A 22741-nucleotide genomic window follows, 5' to 3' on the forward strand; every position below is an offset into this window, starting at 1 on the left:
AATTTACTCAATTTTAATAACAAGTTTAATTCATCTAACTATGTATTCACTAAAATAGCTCAGACTAACTAATATATACACGGTTGTTTTATCTTGCACTTTTGCAAGTTATTATGTCCTGTCTCTGTGACGAGTATTACGTATAAATTATATTGATTTTATTCTATTTGCTTCTTTGAATCAAAATGGCGACATCAGTAAACTTAGAGGAAATGTATTCAAGGATGATGCTGGAGGAGGAGGAGGAGGAGACTGAAGGGGTGATTATTGGGGATGAGGAAATTGTAGCTACTAAGGAGACTTTTGTGTTGATTGGGAGATTCCTAACTGACAAGAATATAAACTTCCCGGCAATGCAGAATGTATTGGCATCCTTATGGCGACCCAAAGAAGGAGTAGAAATACGGGATATTGGAGGACAACGCTACTCCTTTGTGTTTTACCATAAGCTAGATCTTCAGAAAGTAATTGATGGCGGGCCTTGTACTTTTGAGCAGAGTTTGCTGCTGTTTGAACAACTGAAAAACTCAGAGGATCCACAGAGGTTACAGATTGATAAGGTAGAAATATGGGTTCAAATTTATGATCTACCTGCGGGAATGATATCGGAGAAGATTTTACAGAGTATTGGTAACTCGATAGGAACGTTTGTGAAGTCGGATCCAAGTAATGCGACTGGAGGATGGAAACTATACGTTCGACTGAGAGTTAAAATCGATGTGAACAAACCATTAAAAAAGAGAATGAAGATTAAGAGAGAAGGAGGAGCATGGGGATGGATAAATTTAAATACGAGAGACTAAGCACATTTTGTTTTGTTTGGGGTATATTAGGCCATTCTGACAGAGATTGTGAAGTTGTTTATGCAAATCCGGATATAGTCATTGATAGAGCTTATGGTGCTTGGTTACGTGCTCCGGGGAAAAATTTAAGAAATCAAAGCATTGGTGCGAAATGGTTGCGTAATGGTGGTGAAACCGGACAATCCTGGCAAGCAAATTCTAGTGCGTCGATGAACTCTGTAGCCGTGCACGGTGGTGAACAACATAAGGAAATATTCATGGAAATTGATGGCAAGATTAGCGAAATCGTAAGGGATGGGGATAGAATCTGTTTAATCCAGCGTGATCAGAAGTAACTAATACCAGCTAATAATTCGGAATTAATGAATGAAGATTTGATTAGAGGTAGTTTGAATTTTGAAAATACTACGATTGTCACGGAGACAAAACGTAAAAGGGTGGATAAGGAAACTGAAGTAGATAATGGGCTGGATGATGTTATAGATGGGGAAAATAAGTTTGGGCCAAAAAACAGAATAGAGGCGGGACCTGTTTCTCAGGCCCGCCTAAGACAATGTGTCTGCTAGCATGGAATTGTCGTGGGTTGGGTAAACCACGTACAATTCGTTTTCCTAAAGAAATTACCCAACAATTAAAGCCCAACATTATATTTCTTTCAGAGACGTTAGCTAAGCTAAATAAAGTAGTTGAGTTATGTAAACCTTAAATTATGCAGACTGTTATGTTGTTGAAGTTTAGGTCGTAGCAAAGGTCTAGCTCTTCTTTGGCGGAACGAAGGGGCATGTATCATAAAGGGAGGAAGTAATCACTTTATAGATTTTGAAGTTAATAATGAACAGGTTGGTAGATGGAGGTATACTGGCTTTTATGGTTGCCTGGAATGCTAGAGACGAAGAGAATCATGGGATATTTTACGTGACTTATCAGGAAAATCAACTCTTCCATGGTGTATTTTGGGAGATTTTAATGATCTGATGTTTTCCGAGGAGAAGAGGGGAGGAAAGAAGCATCCCATGAATTTGTTGCAAGGATTTACGGAAGCTATTATGGATTGTGGTTTGAAGGACCTGGGATTTGTGGGGGGAAAGTTCACTTGGGAGAAGTCACGGGGTGAATATAATTACATTCAAGAGCGTCTGGATCGGGGGTTGGCGAATGAGGATTGGTGTAACTTGTTTGCGGAAGCAGAGGTCCGAGTGATGAAGGTGGCTACTTCTGACCATCTTCCATTATTTTTACAGTTAAATAAGCGGGTTTATATACATAAGAAGAGGAGATTTCATTTTGAGAATACTTGTTTACGAGAAAAGGAGTGTTTGAACATAGTTAAAGCAGGGTGGGAGGAGGCAGATGACGTAGACATTACGAGGAAAATCAAGTTTTGCGGGCTCAGATTACAAGAGTAGGGAGGAGGAGTTAGTAACGAGTACAAGCAGAAATTAACGGAGTATCAAAAGAAATTGTGAAAGTTTAGATCAAGAAGAGACAGGCAGGGGATTCAGTTGTACAATGAAGTCAGGTGGCACTATCTAAATCTTCAGGAGAAACAAGAAGTCTACTGGAAGTAACGAGCAAAAAACTTCTGGTTACGAGAAGGTGATAGAAACACACAATTCTTTCATAAGTATGCTTTATCGAGGAGGAAACATAATGTAGTGCAGAGAATTAAAGATGTTAATGGTGAATGGAGAGAAACAACGGAGGACATTCATGGAGTTATTTAGGATTATTTTACGAGCATATTCCAGTCGATGTCCTTGGATGGAAGATTATCTGAAAGAGATATTGTTCAATGGGTATCTGAAGCCGATAATGTAGAGCTTCTCAGTAATGTTACGACTGAGGAGGTTCAAGAAGCGGTATTCTCGATGCATCCGGATAAATCACCCGGTCCGGATGGGTTAAACCCAGCGTTTTTTAGTCATTTTGGCCAATTGTTGGTAATGATGTAACTCGTTTCTATCAAGACAATATGGCTATAGGGGTACTTCCGAATGGAATTAACCATGTTTTAGTTTGTCTGATACCTAAGGTGAAGATACCTCAAACGATGGCGGATCTTAGGACGATTTCGTTGTGCAATGTCTAGGTGAGAATACTATCTAAAGTCATGACTAATAGGCTTAAATTGAGTTTAAAGTCTATAATCTCGGATAAACAAAGCGCATTCATTGAGGGGAGGACGCTTATTGACAATGCGCTCATTGCTTATGAGGTTAATCACTACATGAGGAGACGAACTCAAGGCAAAAATGGTTTGGCTGCTTTGAAAATTGATATATCCAAAGCCTATGATAGATTTGAGTGGATTTTCGTTGAAAATATGATGACAAGGTTTGGGTATCACGAAACTTGGATAAACATAGTAATGCATTTTATCCGATCAACGTCATACTCTTTTCTTCATAATGGTGAGACATTTGGACATGTTACTCCCCAAAGCTGATTGCGCCAAGGTGATCCAATATCACCGTATATATACATAATGTGTGTAGAAGGATTAAGTGCCATGATTCGTAGGAACGAAGAGGCGGGAATCTTACATGGTTGTAGTGTGGTGAGGGGTGCTCCTAATATATCTCATCTGCTGTTTGCGGATGATTGCTATCTTTTCTTTAGGGCAACACCAGAAGGGGCGCGAGTCATGAAGAATATTTTAAATCGATATGAAAACATTTCTGGACAAGTAGTAAATTACAACAAGTCTCTGGTCATATTCTCACTGAATACATCTGCGGGGAATAAAAGGGAAGTTTGTCAGATATTAGATGTGATGGAGAAAGATATTCCAGGGAGGTATTTGGGTATTCCAATGTGCATATGAAGGAATAACGTTGTTGAATTTGAATTCTTGCTGGAGAAAGTAGAGCAGAAGCTCCAAGGATGGCGAAATAGTTCAATATCAAAGGCAGGTAAAATTACTTTGATAAATACTGCAGTTCAAACTATTCCCAACTTTTGGATGAACTTATTGTTAATCCCAAACGACGTTTGTGAGAAAATTGAAAGACGTAAGAATGCTTTTTAGTGGGAGAATGGTCGTGCTAATAATGGTATAAAATGGATTTCATGGGAGAAGTTGTGCACGGTTAAAGAAGATGGTGGACCGGGCTTTAAGCGTTTGAGAGATTTTAATATCTCCATGTTGACAGAACAGGCATGGCGGTTGGTCAACAACTGTAATCCACTTATAACTAAGATTATGCATGCACGTTACTACCCTGATTTGAACCTTTTCAATGCCAAATTGGGAAATAACCCGAGCTATGTTTGGAGGAGTATATTTGAGACACAATAAATTATGAAATATGGTTGTCGTCGAAGAATTCGAAATGGGGAAGACACTGAAATCTAGAATATACCATGGCTGCTATGTATTCAAAATGGCTACCTTACTACAGAGAAGTATGAGGAGTTACAACATATAAAAGTTAAAGGCCTTATGAATACTGCTGGAACAGAATGGGATATGGAAATTCTGCAGGATATCTGCAATGAGCGTGATAGAAAACTTATCCAACAAAGACCAATTCCATGTCGAAATAAAGGTGATTCTTGGTACTGGATATTAGATGATACAGGAGATTTTTCAGTGAGGAGTGGTTACATAAACCTTCGAGGGTAAGCATAATGTCTTAATCGAAGTTTTTGGCGAAAAATTTGGAGTATGAAACTTCCACAGAAAGTTTTGAATTTGTTATGGCATGCTTCGCGTGACGTGTTACCTACATCTGCTGCACTACGAAACAAATGGGTTAACATTACAGCTGAATGCACTTGGTGACGTGATCAAGTGGAAACAGATATTCATGTGCTTTTTGAATGTTCTTTTGCGAGGGAGATTTGGTCAACACTGGGTTTGGAGGATATAGTAGTGACAGGTAGTACTGATACTATTATGACTACTCTAATGCAGGCTTTTGAGTTAAGTGATGAGTAGCAGTGCAGATTAATAGCATTATTATGTTGGTGCTTGTGAAATAGAAGGAACACGTGGGTGTGGTCGAAGACTAATACATCAGTGTTTGGTACTAAGGCAATGGCACTGAATATGTTAGCGGATTGGGATAAGGTGTCCAACAAAGAAAAACAGAATTGGGTGAGAAGCCAACAAAGTAGTAAACAATGGTGCAAACCTCCAACTGGGTGGATCAAGATCAACGTGGATGGTGCATGTCGAGAAGGCACAAGTCAGATTGGTGTATCTTGTGTAGCTCGAGATGAGTATGGGAACTTTCTTCGAGCAAGGGTGAATCTAATCCAGGGAAGGACATATGCAAGAGAAGCCGAAGCTTTGAGCTTGAAGGAAACGTTATTATGGGTTAAAGAATGGCGGGCAACCAAATGTATTTTTGAGTCAGATGCCAAACTCTTAGTTGATACAGTTAATGGACGTCAAGGAAGATCTTTTTTTGATACAATTGTGAAAGATTGTCGAGAGTTATTGAAACACTTTGTTGAAGTGTTAATTGTGTTTGTTCACCGATCTGCGAATAGCGTAGCTCATGCATTAGCTCAGGCTACTTATTCTTTGTCAGGTCTGAAGGAGTGGTACTCTATCGCTCCTGATTTCATTCTATGTAGTCTTGCCCTTGATGGGTTTTAAGTAATGCAAGTATGAGTTTTTTTAAAAAAAACTTTGTATTCACTTAATTTTACAAAGATTTTCCTAATTTAAATTATATACGGAAAAAATCTAATGCAAATGCATTTGGCACTTTTTTTGGTTATATAGTTTAACCGGATAATTATAAGTATATATTTGAAATATATTATGTACTCAAATAATTACATTCAAAAACATTCTTACTTTTCTAATAACATACAATTTTATTATTAGAAAAAATTAAAATGAACTAAAAGACCCTGAGTTATCCCGAATAGTTCAACTTTGACCCGTTGAATTATTAACAAACTCAAATTACGCTTAATTTATAATTTTCGAATATATTTTCTAAATCTGACATTTTTCAAACTTGTATGAATAAAAAAGATTAGAAAACCAATTAGGATAAAATAATAATTAAAAATTCGACTACCAACAACTGTTTATATTTATTGGCTAATCCCATAGATTAAAAACATTTGTAACAAAGTAACATGTCTTCACCTAACCCAATAAGAACTTGACACTTGGAGGGTCTGGGAGGTTAAATGTAGTAGTACTTGATATGTGTCCATTTTGTTGTTCATCGTTGTCTGTGCATTTGCCACGCGTCTTCATTACACACAACCTGTCTGTCTCGCAAACAACTCTGTATCTATCCTTTCATTTCACGACACACATGTATACACACATATACACAAACACAACTTACATACATCCTCCCTCTATTTTTTAATATACGACATATTTAGTAAGGTTGACTACATAACTAGAATTATTATTTTTAAGAATTTTTTTTAAATAAAAATATGAGATCAAAATTTTTATTCAAAAAATAAAATTAAAATTTATTTTAATTATATGGTCAAACCTTCTAAATATGTGTGCCAAAAAGTCAAACATCATATATTAAAAAAAAGGAGTACATAACATGATATTTTATGTCAGAAAACTAACTCAAACTCAACTCCACTCAACTCAAACATAACTAGTTTAGTTTAGTTTCAACTTGTGTCTTAATATTTTCTTGGCCTTTTCTTGATTTTCTTGAAATGTGGGTTAAAATTTTTTGCTTGTTTTTGTTTATGTAAAGATTTTTTAGTTGATTTTATGACATTGGTATGTTGGATTTGGATCAGGATGGTGTTAAATTTTGTTGAAGTGATGATTTAGAGAGAGATTTGGGAGAGATTTATGAGTTTGGAGTGTTTTTGTAATGGGAGATTATTTAGAGAGTAAGAAATGTGGTAAAATAGGAAAGGTTAATTCAGCTTTTGATAGTAGAAGCACAAGAGATTTGTTGCATAGATTTGGTAATTTAAAGCATTTATAAGAAGGGTGTGATGTTAATGAGAACGAGAATGAGAATGATGAGAGTGATGAGTGATAACTCGGTTTCTTCTCAGGTCTTCTCCTTTCTCTCACGTGCCGAGACCCGGCCTCCGCAGCGGTTTGGGTGCGGTTAACCTGCTAGGTAGGGGTCTCTGCAAAACAGAACCGGAGGGGGGGTTGTATCCCGCGACAATTCCGGTATGAGAATAAGAAATGGGCTTTCTTGAAGAAAAAGAAGAAGAAGAGGGAAGAAGGAGCTATTCAAAAATATGTGAGGGTGTGTGTATGTGTGTATAGAAGTCAAATGTTTTAACCCCTAAAACCCTCTTTTTGGGGCCTTTTATAGGTCTCAAGATTTAGGGTTTTTGGGGTTTGTACCTCTTCATCCTGGCCTTTGATCATTCTTGGTTGGTGACAGGTTGGACGGTCCAGATGAGTTGTGTGGTCAGGTGTCCTTTCTCCATCAGAGCTGTCTTGGGATGATTACCCATGAATGGCTAGGATGCAATTGTTCCATTTTGGGTAACATGAGACAGTTGACTCTTTTGCCCTGTGCCACGTGGCACCGGGAACCACTTCGGCTTGGGCCTGGGATGGCATCTCTTTTGGGCCCATGTTCTTCTATCTGGGCCTGATTATTTCTGGCTCATCATTTGCCTCCCACTCCCTTATGCGGGTTTTCCCGGATGGGGGAGTAGGAAAAAGTTCACTTCTTTGACTTGTCTCATGACCCCGGGGTGTTGCTGGGTACAAGTCCCCGGGGTTGTGTTTAGGTAGGCCTTTTAATTCTTGGTACTTGGAATTTTTTTTTTCAATTTTTCTTTTGACTTGTAGCCCCTAGCCCCGAGGTGTTGTTGGGTACAAGTCCCCGGGGTTGTACTTGGGTAGGCCTTTTAATTCTTGAAACTTGGAAAAAATTATCATTTTTCTTTTGACTTGTGGCCCCTAACCCCGGGGTGTTGTTGGGTACAAGTCCCCGGGGTTGTGTTTGGGTAGGCCATTTGGTTCTTGGCACTTGGAAAATTTTTGTCATTTTTCCTTTGATTTGTGGCCCCTAACCCCGGGGTGTTGTTGGGTACAAGTCCCCGGGGTTGTGTTTGGGTAGGCCTTTTGGTTCTTGGCACTTGGAAAAATTTTGTCATTTTTCCTTTGATTTGTGGCCCCTAACCCGGGGTGTTGTTGGGTACAAGTCCCCGGGGTTGTGTTTGGGTAGGCCTTTTGGTTCTTGGCACTTGGAAATTTTTTGTCATTTTTCCTTTGATTTGTGGCCCCTAACCCCGGGGTGTTGTTGGGTACAAGTCCCCGGGGTTGTGTTTGGGTAGGCCTTGGTGCAGATGTGACAGGTGGTTAATGTTTTAGCGCTTTTCCCGGAGTGTCAGGTGGCGGTTGAGCTTCTTGTACAAATATATGTGTAAGTATATGTGTATGCACGAAACGTTGCAGTTTTTCCCCCCTTTTTGCCTCAAAAGTCGCGCTAGTTAAATAATTACGGCTGTGTAATCATTAACTGCAGCGGTTATTTTCTGGATGCTCAAGATTGCGCCACGTGTTCTCGATCAACGGACCGGATTGCGGGGCAGTTGAGGGGGTTAAAACTCCTCCTGTGCCTATATATACCCTCTCTTTCTCATTTCTTTTTCCTTTACGCAACTACGAATACATCTTTCAGCCATTTTTTTTCTAAGTCGAATTTAGGAGTCTCTTCGCTTTTTGAAGCCGATTTATTCTCCTACTTTCTTGTAAGTTCTTGAACTTACCATCATACTTCTTCTTGTTTCTTCGTGATTGCTTAGTGAGTACCTGTAGTTAGGTTTTTTGGAATGCATGTATACTCGAGTATTTGGATTTGTTTATCTCTGTTGTGTCGAGTTTTGGCGAATCAAAATAGGTTGTTTGCTGTTTAGATTTATAGTTTTTATTTTGCGAAAAAAAAGTCAATATTTGTAGAGAATCTGGGTTTGTGTTTTGGTATGCATATGTGTGCAAATGACGGTTTTAATCTGTGTAAAACTGGGCTTGATTTTTACTTTCGTGACTGTTCATAACATGCGATATAGGCTTGTATATGTATGTATAGGTTTGTTTGATATGATTTGGTATATTGATTTTGAAGTTAACTGTTTCTGAGTAGCCTTTGTGTTTCTTTCTTTTCTTTTCCTTCCTGAAATGGCATAGACTCCGGGGTTATATGGTTAGGAGGGGTAGGAAGAAACAATTAGCTAACCTGAAGCATAGACCCGACCGTCCCCACTTTGGATTTCCCGAATATTCTTCTAGTGACTCTTCACCGGAACTAGAAAATATGCCTCCCCGTCGCCAAGCCATAGTTGAGGAGCTGCCTACCTTTCTATTAAACCCCGGGCAGACCTTGGGTAGGAGGGATGGGTCTTGGATAGACATTAACCATTACTTCGTTCGGACTCGTGAGAACAGCCCTCCCCATGATTATTACTTTAGGGACCTTACCACTGCTTATAGGCCTGGGGGCTTAGAACCTTATGATGGGGCCCGTATGGATCAACTTTTTTATAATGCCCCCGGAACGAGATATGTTCCTGCTCCCCGTCATCCCGACCTCTCCAAGTACACCTTTGAGCAGGTAGATGATGTGGTGAAGGCCGTATTTCACTTCGGGGATGATATGGAGTGGAGGTGGCCCGAGCCTCACGAGAGAGTTTATCACCGTCCTGTTGGTGGTTGGGTAGGGATTCCCTTAGAGCATCTTCGTAGCATGAGACCCAATCTCCATCAGTTTACCAAGTCCCTGTGCCGTGACGTCTACGGGATACCCTTCACCCAGCTAGCTCCGAACTCTATTAAGTGGGTTTCCTGGTTCCTGGCCTGTTGCCATGTGAAGAAGTATCTTCCGACGTTTAAGCTTTTTCACTATCTTTTTAAAATCAAAAAGTCCACCTTGCCTCCTCTTTTTGAGTGTACCTTCAATATAGATGGTTGTGGGCTCCCTTTTGATGCCAAAAAGGCTATGGTCTTTATGTTAAACTCGCTCCGGGGCTGGCACCAGGAGTTCATCTTCGTCCGGGGGTGGGACCTGGAGTTTATGCCTTTGTACAAAACTACTTTAAAAAATAGCAGGTTCCCATCCGAGAGGCTTGGTGGAGATGCCTTGACGAAGATGTACGACTTTGTGGTTGCTCTTGGTGCCTAGTGGACCCGGGACACCTTTTTAGATAATCAAACATTGTATAATGTTGGCTGTAAGTGTTTTGCCTTAGTAGCTTTTTCCTTGTGTTTTTCCTGTTGTATATCTTTGCCCTGTTCATTTTAATGATTGTTGTTCCTTGTGCAGGTCTTCCCCTCCTGAACCCCTTCCATTACGCTATGTCGCAGCAATTTAAGGATTTGGCTGGGAGGTTCAAGAAGATTGGTGGCGCCGTGCAGTTGGACTCGGGGAAGAGGGTAGCTGGTGCGGGTAGCGGTTCGCAGACCCGAGATGCTGGTTCTTCAGGTAACAGTGTGAGGCAGAGTGCTCCCGTGATTACCCCACCTGCTGTCCCGGAGCCTGAGGAGGTTGATGTGGTTGAGCTGGAGGAGGTGGAGGTCGGATCTCTGAATCAGCGGAAGAGGAAGGTTGTGATGGAGGCTGCTGGTGGGTCCAGAACCCCACAGCGTAGGAGGGTTTCGGGATCGTGTCCTTCAGAAGAAGAGAGCCAAAAGTTGGTGGAGGAGGATGCGCTGAAGAACCTCCTTGCTCGGATAACCCTGGATGATCGCTGGAGTGAAATGTTTGATAACTATGCTACCCCGGCTGACTTTGACTGCTACGCCACGGAGGATCTGGATACCTTCCTCGATCATCTCGTCCGGGATGTTTCGGAGGTAAGGTCGTTCCCTTAACATTTCTCTTTTCTATCCTTGTGTTAGTACTTAGCCGTTTTGTTTTCAGGCGAATGCTCGGATCAGCGGCTGCTCCACCATTCTCCACAACTTCCGCATAAGGGAGACCAAGACCAAGGCTACGCTGAAAAAGCTAAGTAAGGAGAATGAGAATTTCACCAAGTATCGGGAGGTGAAGGAGAAAGAATCTTGGGAGCATAAACAAGCTGTGGCTGAGGCGGTGAAGTCTCGGGAGGCTGCGGAGCAGTTGGTGGGATCCCTCCGGGCGGAGGTGGAGAACCTGAAGAAGGAGCTTGCTGCTAGGCCCCCGGTAGAGGAAGTGTTGGAGTCTTTCCGGGGTACTCTTGCTTACTACGAGGAGTTTAACAACAAGATCTTTGAGAAGGTCAATATCTGCTGGGACGTTGCTTCTGCCTATCTTGCTGAGAATCCGGGCGGCGACATGGATGAATTCATAGAGCTATATCTTGCTGAAGAGCTCCGCCGTGAGGAAGCCCGAGCAACTGAGGCAGGCACTTCCGGGACTCAGCCGCCTCCGCCTCCCGAAGATGGCCGCGAGAAGACCCCTCCTCCTCCCGAAGATTGAAGAATGAAGACCCAGGCTTAGTGCCTTGTAATTTTATTTTCGTAATTTGCTTCCGACTTGGCCCTTGTGGCTTTTAGATTTCTCTTAACTTGTTTTCGTAAGACTTTATTTGGATTTGCTCCGGGGCTTGGTTTGCCTCGGGAACGTATGTAAATATATTTCCCATTCGTATTTGGTTTTGTTTCCTTTTCTCGAAATCTTTCTAAGTACACGTGATTCGCGTTGTAGTCCCCGGGAGAGGGTTGAGTTTGAAATTTTAACTGAATAAAATTTTCTAAGCATACATGGGTTGTGTAATGGTCCCCGGGGAGGGGTTTAAAATTTTAATTGAATAAACTTTTCTAAGTACACATGGGTTGTGTAATGGTCCCCGGGGAGGGGTTTAAAATTTTAATTGAGTAAAATTTTCTAAGTACACATGGGTTGTGTAATGGTCCCCGGGAAGGAGTTTAAAATTTTAATTGAATAAAATTTTCTAAGTACACATGGGTTGTGTAATGGTCCCCGGGAAGGGGTTTTGTTTAAAATTTTAACTGAGTAAAATTTTCTAAGTACACATGGGTTGTGTAATGGTCCCCGGGATGGGGTTTTGTTTAAAATTTTAACTGAGTAAAATTTTCTAAGTACACATGGGTTGTGTAATGGTCCCCGAGATGGGGTTTTGTTTAAAATTTTAACTGAGTAAAATTTTCTAAGTACACATGGGTTGTGTAATGGTCCCCGGGAAGGGGTTTAAAATTTTAATTGAATAAAATTTTCTAAGTACACATGGGTTGTGTAATGGTCCCCGGGAAGGGGTTTTGTTTAAAATTTTAACTGAGTAAAATTTTCTAAGTACACATGGGTTGTGTAATGGTCCCCGAGATGGGGTTTTGTTTAAAATTTTAACTGAGTAAAATTTTTTAAGTACACATGGGTTGTGTAATGGTCCCCGGGATGGGGTTTTGTTTAAAATTTTAACTGAGTAAAATTTTCTAAGTACTATAGCGACAGTGATCGAATGATAGTAGAATGATTTTGGGCTATGGGGCGCTCCAAATCGGTTTTTTCATTTAAATCATTAGAACAAAAGTACATTCTGGGGAAATGTTGAAAATTACATCAGACTGCTATAGCCTAAAAGTGGAGGAGATGCCGGAATGTGTGACCTACCTTTACTGGTAGAATTTCCTTAGGCGAGCTCCGTGCCAAGTGCTTGGGACTTCGGTCCCCCCGAGGTAGCTTAGCTTGTAAGTTCCTGGCCGGAGTACTTCTTTAACCCTGTAGGGGCCTTCCCAGTTGGGCTGGAGCTTTCCCTGATTAGTTGGGTCCGAGGCCTCGGTGTGTCGGAGTACCGGGTCTCCTTCTTCATATTCTCTGATTCTGGCCTTCTCCCCAAAGTAGAGTCTTGTCTTTTCTTTGTAGCCTTCCATCTTTCTTACTGCTTCATCTCTTATCTCATCTAGGAGTTCCAGGTTGGTCCTAAGCCCTTCAATGTTTGAGATCTCGTCAAAATTGACGACCCTGTGGGAAGGGGACCCGGTTTCGATTGAAATGCGGGCTTCGGTACCGTATGCAAGTTTGAAGGGGGTCTCATTCATTCCCGCCCTGGGGGTGGTTCTGTAGGACCACAAGACTTTTGGGAGCTCGTCAGGCCAAGTTTTCTTGGTTTCTTCTAGTCTCTTTTCCAGACCCCGAAGTATGGTCCTGTTGGTTACTTCGACCTGTCCATTTCCCTGATAGTGTGCAACCGACGCTCTTTTGTGTTTGATTCCGAGCTCTTTTAGATATGCTTCAAATTCAGACCCGACGAACTGTGGGCCATTGTCAGAGATGAGGACTACAGGGATCCCGAACCTCATGACGATCGCGTCCATGAACTTGATACAATCCTGTTGGTTGATTGTCCTCATGGCTTTAGCTTCTGCCCACTTTGTCATTTAATCAATGGCTACCAGGACGTAGTGGAGGTCGCCTTTTGCTCGGGGGAAAGGGCCCATGATATCTATGCCCCATACAGCGAACGGGATAGGAGATAACACTGATGCTGGCAGGCTCGGGCTTTGTCTGGGAACATTACTGAATTTCTGGCACTGGGGGCACTTCTGGACGTAAGCGACGGAGTCGGAGTGTATTGTGGGCCAGTAGTACCCTTGCCTGATGATTTTGTAAGCTAGAGTTTTGGCTGCCAAGTGGTCTCCGCAGATGCCTTCATGAACCTCCCGGAGGCAATAATTGGCTCCTCAGGGTCTACACATTTTAAGGTAGGTGCGGAAAAGGTTCTTCAGTATAGCTGACCCTCTTCCAGGAAGAAACGAGCAGCTTTGTGCTTCAAATATCTGGCCTTGTTCTTGTCTTCCGGGAGTATCCCATCTCTTAAGTAAGCTATGTAAGGAGTCATCCAATTGTCTGGGCTCCCGACGCACAGGACCTCAGCTCACTCTGTGCTGGGTACTTTAAGTTCTTCGAAGTATACTGAACTAACAAGGTCGGAGGAATTCTGCACGAGCTTGGACAACTCATCCGCTGTGGAGTTCTCTTCTCTGTTGATCTGAAGTATGGTGATGTCGGGAGTGGCTTACAAGATGCTCCGTACCATTGCCTGGTACTGTGCCAGTGTTGGATCTTTCGCGATATATTCTCCGGTGGTTTGCTTGACCACGATCTGAGAATCACTGTGGATGGTCATTCTTGAGATGCCAAGAGATTTTACCAAATTGAGCCCGACAATGAGTGCTTCATATTCAGCCTGATTATTCGTTGCCTTGAAAGCGAAAGTTATTGGCTGTTGAATGGTAAAGCCCTCCGGGCTAATAAGGATGAGGCCCGCTCCGGACCTTTCAGCCGTGGATGATTCGTCGACATAGAGCTTCCAGGAATCCATCCCCGAGTTGGTGCTCTCCGGGGATATCTCTTGGGGTAAAGGTTGATTAAGTTCCGGGAAGGTGCATTCCATCACAAATTCGGCTAAGGCCTGAGCCTTTCTTGTCGTTCGTGGCACGAATTTGATGTTGAATTGACTTAGTTCAATGACCTAGTTAACTAACCTTCCAGAGGCATCTGGCTTGTGAATGACCTTCCTGAGCTGCTGGTCCATGACCACTCTGATCTCTCGGCCTTGGAAGTATTGCCTCAGCTTCCTGCTGGAGTGCACGAGGGCCAAGGCAAACTTTTCCAATTTTGGGTACCGAGTCTCGGCATCCTTGAGGACTTGGCTGACATAGTAGATGGGGCTCTGCGTTCCTCCTTCCTCCCAGACCAGTGCCGAGGAGACGACTTTGGGGCCAGCGGCGATGTAGAGAGACAGAGGTTCTCCGGGATTGGCTTTGGAGAGCACCGGGTGGTCCATCAGGTGCCTCTTGATTTCCTCGAAAGCTGTCTGACATTCTGGTGTCCAGTCCACTAACTTCTTGTTTCGGGCCCCTTTCAGCAACTCGAAGAATGAGAGACATCTCTCCGCTAGTTTCGCGATAAATCTTCGCAGGGCTGCTAGGCATCCTGCCAACTTCTGGATGTCCCTCTGTGTTTGGGGTATCTTCATTTCCATGATGGCGGTGATCTTTTCTGGGTTTGCTTCTATTCCTCTTTTGCTGACCAAGAATCCCAGGAATTTTCCTGAAGGTACCCCGAACGCACATTTCTCCGGGTTCAGTTTCATGTTGTACCTCCTTAGGTTGTCAAAGCACTCCTTGAGGTCTTTTATGTGATCCGGGGTGGTGAGTGACTTGGAGATCATATCGTCTACATAAGATTCCATGTTCCTCCCCAACTGGCTCTTGAAAATTGTGTTCATCATTTTCTGGTAGGTGGCTCCAGCGTTGATGAGTCCGAAAGGCATCATGATGAAGGCGTAAACCGCCCTATGAGTAATGAAGGCCGTTTTGGCGATATCTTCGGGATTCATGCGAACCTAGTTGTATCCCGAAAAGGCGTCCATGAATCTGAGCATGGTATGGCCCGAAGTCGCGTCGATTAGCTGGTCAATATTTGGGAGGGGATAGGAGTCTTTAGGGCACACAATATTGAGGCTCGTGTAGTCGACACACATTCTCCACTTTCCGTTTGGCTTATTGACTAGCACCACGTTGGCGAGCCAGTCAGGATACTTGATCTCGCAGATGATGTCGGCCCTGAGCAACTTTTCTATCTCCACGTCTATTGCTTGCTGTCGTTCGGGAGCAAAATTTCTCCTTTTCTGTTTGATTGGTTTTTTCTTGGGGTCTACATCCAGGCTGTGCATTGCCACTGACCGATCAATTCCGGGCATATCCTCTGGCGTCCATGCGAATACATCCGCATATTCTTTTAACAGTGAGATGAGCTCTTCCTGAAAGAATGTTTCCAGGCCTTTTCCAATTTTCAACTTTCGGGTGGGGTTCCCGGGGTCCAATTCTATCTCTAACGTCTGGGCGGCAGGCTCTACCTTGGTTTTCTCTCTTACTTCCACAAATCTCTGTATCCGGGCGTCAGCGTTGGTTATGCTGCATCCCGAGTCCTCTATCATGTTGACATCCAAATTTAGCCTTTTGTTGAAATGTTCGCGATGTTTCTTGCGGCTTTGGCCTTTGGGTAAGGCCATTGCCTTCTTTCTGTTTTCTGGGTCAGTTTCAGCCATGACCAGCGCCTGTCCATAGCATCTTCCCGAAGTGCCCTGGTCCCCCTTGAGTTCCCCAATGCCTCCCGGGGTGGGAAACTTCAGCTTCATGTGAATTGTAGACGGGATGGCCCGGAGCTTGGTGATGGTAGGTCTTCCCAGGATCATGTTGTAAGAGGATGCAGCACTTATCATATAGAATTTCATGACATGAGATACCTGCCGGGGAGCGGTACCAAAGACCATGGGGAGGTATATTACCCCACGGATCGGGATCATATTATTTCCGAATCCGTAGAGAGGGTCTTCGAGGCATGGATCCATGCAGAGGTGTCCCAACTTCATCCTGTTAAGGGTGTGTTCGAAAACAATGTTAGCTGAGGAACCATTATCAACCAAAATTCTTTGTACCTCATTGTTGGCGATATCGCGGGTCACGACAAGGGCTTGGTTGTGCTCGGGATCCAGGCCTTCATAATTTGCATTGGAGAAATATATGCACTCATCTTCAGCCGGCTGGATCATCAAGACATCGCTGCCCTCATCTGGACTTCGGGGCGGGGAGGAGGTCCCCCCAAAAATCATGTTGACCACATGTTTCCCTCTACCGGAGGGTTTATCTCTGTCATCAAGTCTTCTCTGTAGGTACTGGTTCATGTTGCCCTTTTTTATCTGATCTTCAATGAACATTTTGAAAGAGAAGCAGTTCTCCGTGGTGTGGCCGTGATCTTCGTGGTACCCACAATGCTTGTCTCGGGCCCTGTTCCCGGGGGGTGCCAATAGCGGCTTCGGGGGGTAATAAAAGGGCTTTCCCTTGACCTCTCTCAAGATGTCGGCCCAGGGTCGATTGAGCGGAGTCCACTCGGGCTCCGGTTTGGGTTCCTTCTTCGGCTTTGGCTTCTTTTCATTTTTCTGGTGTATGGAGTAGTCATCCCGGGGTGGGGTCCCCCTGGATTGCTGCACATAATTGGTCTGTCTATCTGTCCTGTGCCTCTTTTCTTTCCCGTAGGGGCGGCGGTGTTCTGGGGATTCATCGTCATCACGGATCCTCCTGTTCATCTTCATTGAGGTGAGGAAGTCATTTTCTTTGATAAACTTGGACGCCATTGCATAGGCTGAAGCAAGGCTTTGGGGTTCCCTATGTATTAGGTCCTTTACGTAGCCTTCACACGAAAGTGGGTGGAGATTTCGCCGGAAAATATTCACGGCTTCCTTCTCTTCAAGGTTGGAGAGCTGGTTGACTGATTCTTGAAATTTTTTGATGAACTCTGGGAGAGTTTCTCTGCTTCTCTGCTGTATGGTTTCCAAGTGGTACATCTGGAGCTCATTCATACGGTTCGCCCTGAACCTCTTGAGAAATATCTCCCGGAAGTCCTTCCAAGAGTCGATGCTCCGGGAGGAGATTCGACTGAACCATTTTTGTGCTCCACCCTTCAGTGTTGAGGCGAAGAAGCGACATTTGGTGAGGTCAATGTAGTCGTATATGTTCGAGATCTGTTCAAAGTAGTTGAGTTGTTCTTCAGGGTCGGCAAGCCCATCAAAAGAGTCGAAGTTGAAGTGCTTGAGCGCTGATTCCCTGGGGGTGGATTCCAGCTTTCTGGTGAAGGGCGTGGCCGCCGCCCCGACTTCCACATCCCCTTCCACTTTTCTTTTAAGGTCACGGAGAACTCGGGCCATTTGCTCCTGCTTGGATTCCTTTTCAGGTTCTGAATCTGAGGAGACATGGATCCGGCGTGCCTTTTTCTTCAGTTTGGCTTCTTCCTCTTGCACTCTTTTTTCAATGTTGGCTTTGGCCTTGGCCTCTTCCTCCTTTTGAATACGGTCCCGGAGCGTGGCCCTCTTGATCTCGTCTCGGGCGTCCTCTGACGGCCTCTTAGTTATGCCGATTCGGTCCAAGACTGAGCCTCGGGATTCTTCTGAATGCTCCTCCTGGTCTTCAGGACGGGTCTCAGGAGCCTTGTTCTTTTCTTTCCACAGGTCCATAGCCGCTTGAATCTGCTCCGGGGTCATATTTCCCCAGGGGTTTGTAGAGGTTTCCGCATACTTATGGGCTGCTTTCTTTATGGTTAATCTCTGGTCTCCGGGCTGAAGCTGAGACGAAGCACGAGCTATGGGGGGCTCTTCATCTATATCTTCCATCTCGCCATCCCTGGGCGGGGCGACCGTGGGCTGAATGGTTCCGGAGACCGAGGTCTTGCTCTTTCGCGTGGTCATTATTCTCAGGACACAGTAAGGGTGATGGTGCTAGGATGTGTGATCGTCCTGGAGAAAGAATAAGGAGAGTGAGCTGTAAAGAGAGAGAGGGTTTTCGTTCTTACCAGAGATGGTTTCTTTGGTTTTGTAGCTGTGCAACGTAGCTGGAGATGACACCACGTCACCGGAGGTTCCCCCTCCTTCTAGCGCCAATGATAACTCGATTTCTTCCCAGGTCTTCTCCTTTCTCTCATGTGCCGAGACCCGGCCTCCGCAGCGGTTTGGGTGCGGTTAACCTGCTAGGTAGGGGTCTCTGCAAAACAGAACCGGAGGGGGGGTTGTATCCCGCGGCAACTCCGGTGTGAGAATAAGAAATGGGCTTTCTTGAAGAAGAAGAAGAAGAGGGAAGAAGGAGCTATTCAAAAATATGTGAGGGTGTGTGTATGTGTGTATAGCAGTCAAATATTTTCAACCCCTAAAATCCTCTTTTTGGGGCCTTTTATAGGTCTCAAGATTTAGGGTTTTTGGGGTTTGTACCTCTTCATCCCGGCCTTTGATCATTCTTGGTTGGTGACAGGTTGGACGGTCCAGATGAGCTGTGTGGTCAGGTGTCCTTTCTCCATCAGAGCTGTCTTGAGATGATTACCCATGAATGGCTAGGATGCAATTGTTCCATTTTGGGTAACATGAGACAGTTGATTCTTTTGCCTTGTGCCACGTGGCACCGGGAACCACTTCGGCTTGGGCCGGGGGTGGCATCTCTTTTGGGCCCCTGTTCTTCTATCTGGGCCTGATTATTTCTGGCCCATCAATGAGTTAGATTTGAATCTTGGGTTATCTTTAGGTGGGAGATTTGGTGTTAATGAGAGTTCAAGTAGTTTGATAAGGTCTTCTTCAATTGCTGGAACTATTCCTCTTGTTAAAGATGAGATTGAGGTTGTAGTCTTGTAAGGACTTCTTCATTTCCAGTTGAGACTGAGGAGGAGTGGACGAAGAGGAAGAAGATAACGTATTTGAGGAGAATGAGTGCTAAGAGAAGGCGGTCCGAGAAGCAAAGAGCTGGAAAGAGTGGTGGGTGTGGGGAGGTTGAGGTAAATTCTAAGGGGGTAGGGGAAAGAGACGAGTATATTGCTGATATGGCTAAGGTTGGTTCATCTGCAAGTCCGTAATTTGGATTGCCTTCTTGGGCCACTGCGGCTAAACATGCGATTCTTGGAATTGGGATTGAGGCTTTGATTGGGAGAGGGAAGATGGATAATGATAGCCCATAATAATTCAGGCCCAAGTGAAGAGGCCCAGGGCCTAAATACAAGATTCCAGGACACGTGGCGGCATCACCACCATCCAGGTTCCCGAGATCCAGAACATTCTTACGGTCTGGATCTAATAGTACTCTGACGCATTCAGCGTTGACCTTGAGGAACCCAGGACACGTGGCAACATCGCCACCGTCCAGGTACCCGGGATCCAAGACGTTCCTACGGTCCGGATCTGATAGTACTCTGACGCATCCCAGGCGTCCAGATGCCCTACAGTCCAAAAGGTCAACCTACGGTCCAGATGAAAAGGGACAAACCCCTAAACCCTAGTAGGAGGCCTATAAAAGGTAGAACAGAAGGAAGGTTACAGGTTACAATCTTACATACTCTCTCTCTTACATATACTTACATGCACACTCGTACTCCCCATAAATATATTCGCATAATCCCAATTTTGCCCTTCTTCTCCTTAAAACCCCTTTCTCATTCTCACGCCGGAGGTGCCGCGGGGACGTCACCCCCCTCCGGTTCTGTTTTGTAGGTCCCCTCCCTACAGCTACACCGCACGCCGCCGCCGTCGCCGTCCAAAAGGAGTTTGAGTCCGGGCTCGACAAGGAGAAGGTCCCGGGGTGATTTAAGATTATCAGATAATGCTTCCGGTGATGGTGGTTCTGGTAGCATTACTAAGGAGGCAAGTGGTTTGGAGTTGGAGAAGAAAATAATTCAAGGTATGAGAATTGATCTTTTACTATTACTTGCTAGAAATGTGTATGCTTTACTTGTTAAGTTATCTAGAAAATGTTGTACGCAAATCACAAGGACAACCTTGTTAATTTATTCAGTCACAACACTAGGTCTTGGAAAGATAGGAAGGTCCAGATGTACTTAGTCTCATACTTAATTTTCTTGAAGTTATGTTATTTTCTGACTCAAAATATATTACAATTATCTTTTCCTTAACAAATAGAATCTTAAAGCATTTCTGGTGGTGTGCTTACTTCGGTGCTATATCTATATTATAGCACCGCTAACAAAATTCATCAATCCAATGACGTGCTAAACGTTGTGTTAAAATGCACAATGCTATAATTTATGCTATGTATAGAATAAAAAATAGTTGGAGTTTTGTTTATCACCTTATCAAAAAGTGAAAAAGGAGCGGAAGATAGATAAAAGAGGTACTTGGAAGTTGGTTAAATTGTTATTCAAAAGTGTGGGATACTTGGAAGTCAGTTAAATTTGAAACAAGATTTAGAAAAATGCATTGAAATCATGGTGCTATTTTAGTACAATAATTGGCTATGCTCTTGTAGACTGCATTTTGAGTTTATGGAGATAGCTATTTGAGAATTTCGCTTGCCTTCTAAGTTGATATATCTGTATAGAGAGTTGTTGATTCATGACCGACACGTGCTGTGAGTTGTCTATTAGTGTTTTAAGAGATTTTATTACTATTACTTCTGGCATATATTTGGTTTTTGGTACCTATAGAGTTAAATTTGTTTGGGAACTAGTTTGGTTTAGAATAGGTTATATAATTCCCTCTAAAGAAAATGACCGCCCAATGAATGTAACTATGTAAGTAGTGGAGAACAATACATATCATCTATTTGTTGCGTCAGTATTGACTAAGCTAATCCATTTTAATATATAGCTCTGTTGCAAACAAAGGTAATTTTCTATTAATCAAGAGAATTCTTGAGCTCTCTAAATTTAAAAATTTGAGTTTAAAAAGATGTCCTTTTATAAATTCCTGTAAGTAGCATTATATTAGTCAACAAAATCATTTTGGATGGAATTTTGTTGCTTATGTACCGGTTTGTACTTTTGGTTTGTACTAGGAAATTTGAAAAATATACTTTGTCTGATGCAATTCTTTTGTCATTCTAACGAGTAACATGGAAATGCACGTTACGAAAATTCTCACAACAGAGTGATTCTTTATGTTGCAAAGATGTCACTCATGGTTTAACCAATATGCTTATTGAAAATTCTCCAGTCTCCATTTGCAATAGTTAAAATTTATTCATATGTTGTTATAGACTTATAGAAGCTATCTATGTCCAACCTACTGGCATGTGAAGGAACTAACCATAATTAGTGTTACTCATTTTACATTTATTAAAGCATTTTCAGGTCATCAACAACCAAACTTATTGCGGTTTATTTTTTTATTTATTTCTGCTATTTTTTTTATTACGACTAAAAAACAAGGTACACTACTGGAGGCATACCTTACTAGAAAGACAATACAAACATATGCTAGAACAAGTAACCTCTAGCTAGCTGAATACAAGCAACCTCTGAATGTTTATAGATAATAAGCAATACTAGTGGCCTATACAAACTTGAAATTAAATTATAACAGTTCAAAGTAGATAATAATTTAGAACAGCTCATAGTATAGGTAGACGTCGAAGTCATAGTAAGTATGGATATGTTTCAGTTTTTTGGTGAACTTGATGAAATATATAGGTTGTATGTGAATTAATCCACACTGATCATCATCAGCTTTGTGCTTGCCCATATTAGGCTAAGTTCTCGTATCGTTTTGGTCTAAATTACATCTCAGGTAGCTTGTAATGAGAGGGTGTTGTTATGCACCTATTTCATTTGTAAATTGAGGTGGTTGTATTCAAGCTATTACTTTTGCTTTATTTCCCTAAGTTTTCCATGTAGGATTAGGAGCTAATATGAGTTATACTATATTGCAACATATACATTATTGCATGGCTGTCCACAACAGAACTATCAATGGATGTAATATGGAATTATTTGATCATCGGATAAAACTAAATGCCAATATTTATGCACAAGGTACCACAGATTTATAAAACCCAACAAATGAAACATGTAATGTTATTAAATTTCCGTCCTTCATAAAATAATTTGAATTGAGATGTCTGCCAAAGAGGTATACTAAATGTGTTCGAGGTCGAGATTGTTAATTATTTTTAAAAGCCTTGAAATTTAGCATTCATTCTTTTTTGTGACAGGAAGTACTTGCGGTGACATGGGCAGAGCTAGTGCCCCGTCGGTAACAGATCAGAATAACCAGCCAAACGTGGATTCTACTAGAACGCAGATTGCAATTACTCCAAGTAAACCTTCAGGATCAGAGAGGGACGATCCATCAAAGAGTTCGGATGTTGCTGCCAACAGAGGAAGAAGCAAACAGAATTCATTGGAGGATATGCCCGGTGTATTCACGAAAGGTGATGGTCCTAACGGGAGAAGGATTGAGGGAATACTTTACAAGTATGAGAAGGGAGAAGATGTGAGGATAATGTGTGTATGTCATGGTATTTTCAATTCTCCAGCGGGATTTGTGAAGCATGCAGGCGGAACCGATAAATCATCCACTTAAGCATATTGTGTCATAAACCTGAACTCCTCATTCTCCTAATTTGGAGAAAAACAAGGTAAGAAATTCGGAGATCTTAGTTTAGAAGAAAACAATTTCTCACCTTTTACTTTTCTTTTTCGAGGTTTTTTTTCAGCATTGGAAAACTTTCTGTGTTTGTATGTTGAGTC

General features: G+C 42.7%; 2 protein-coding genes and 1 pseudogene across 2 annotated transcripts; 1 reads left to right on the forward strand and 2 right to left on the reverse strand.

Annotated features, from left to right (window-relative positions):
• Positions 1-12336: 12336 nt before the first annotated feature.
• Positions 12337-13101, reverse strand: LOC141680870 (uncharacterized). Its single transcript, XM_074486970.1, has one exon. It carries the CDS (start codon positions 13099-13101, stop codon positions 12337-12339), a length of 765 nt encoding a protein of 254 aa, XP_074343071.1.
• A 638-nt stretch (positions 13102-13739) lies between these two features.
• Positions 13740-14117, reverse strand: LOC141680871 (uncharacterized). Its single transcript, XM_074486971.1, has one exon. The coding sequence runs from the start codon at positions 14115-14117 to the stop codon at positions 13740-13742; it is 378 nt and encodes a 125-aa protein (XP_074343072.1).
• A 3887-nt stretch (positions 14118-18004) lies between these two features.
• Positions 18005-22590, forward strand: LOC141680872 (ninja-family protein AFP3-like; annotated as a pseudogene).
• The last annotated feature ends 151 nt before the right edge of the window (positions 22591-22741 follow it).

This window comes from Apium graveolens, chromosome 8 (assembly GCF_009905375.1).
Source record: "Apium graveolens cultivar Ventura chromosome 8, ASM990537v1, whole genome shotgun sequence".
NCBI classification, from domain to species: domain Eukaryota; kingdom Viridiplantae; phylum Streptophyta; class Magnoliopsida; order Apiales; family Apiaceae; genus Apium; species Apium graveolens.

Coding starts and splice junctions, on each gene's coding strand:
- LOC141680870 (XM_074486970.1), bottom strand. CDS start 13,101: ATGACAAAGTGGGCAGAAGCTAAAGCCATGAGGACAATCAACCAACAG.
- LOC141680871 (XM_074486971.1), bottom strand. CDS start 14,117: ATGGAATGCACCTTCCCGGAACTTAATCAACCTTTACCCCAAGAGATA.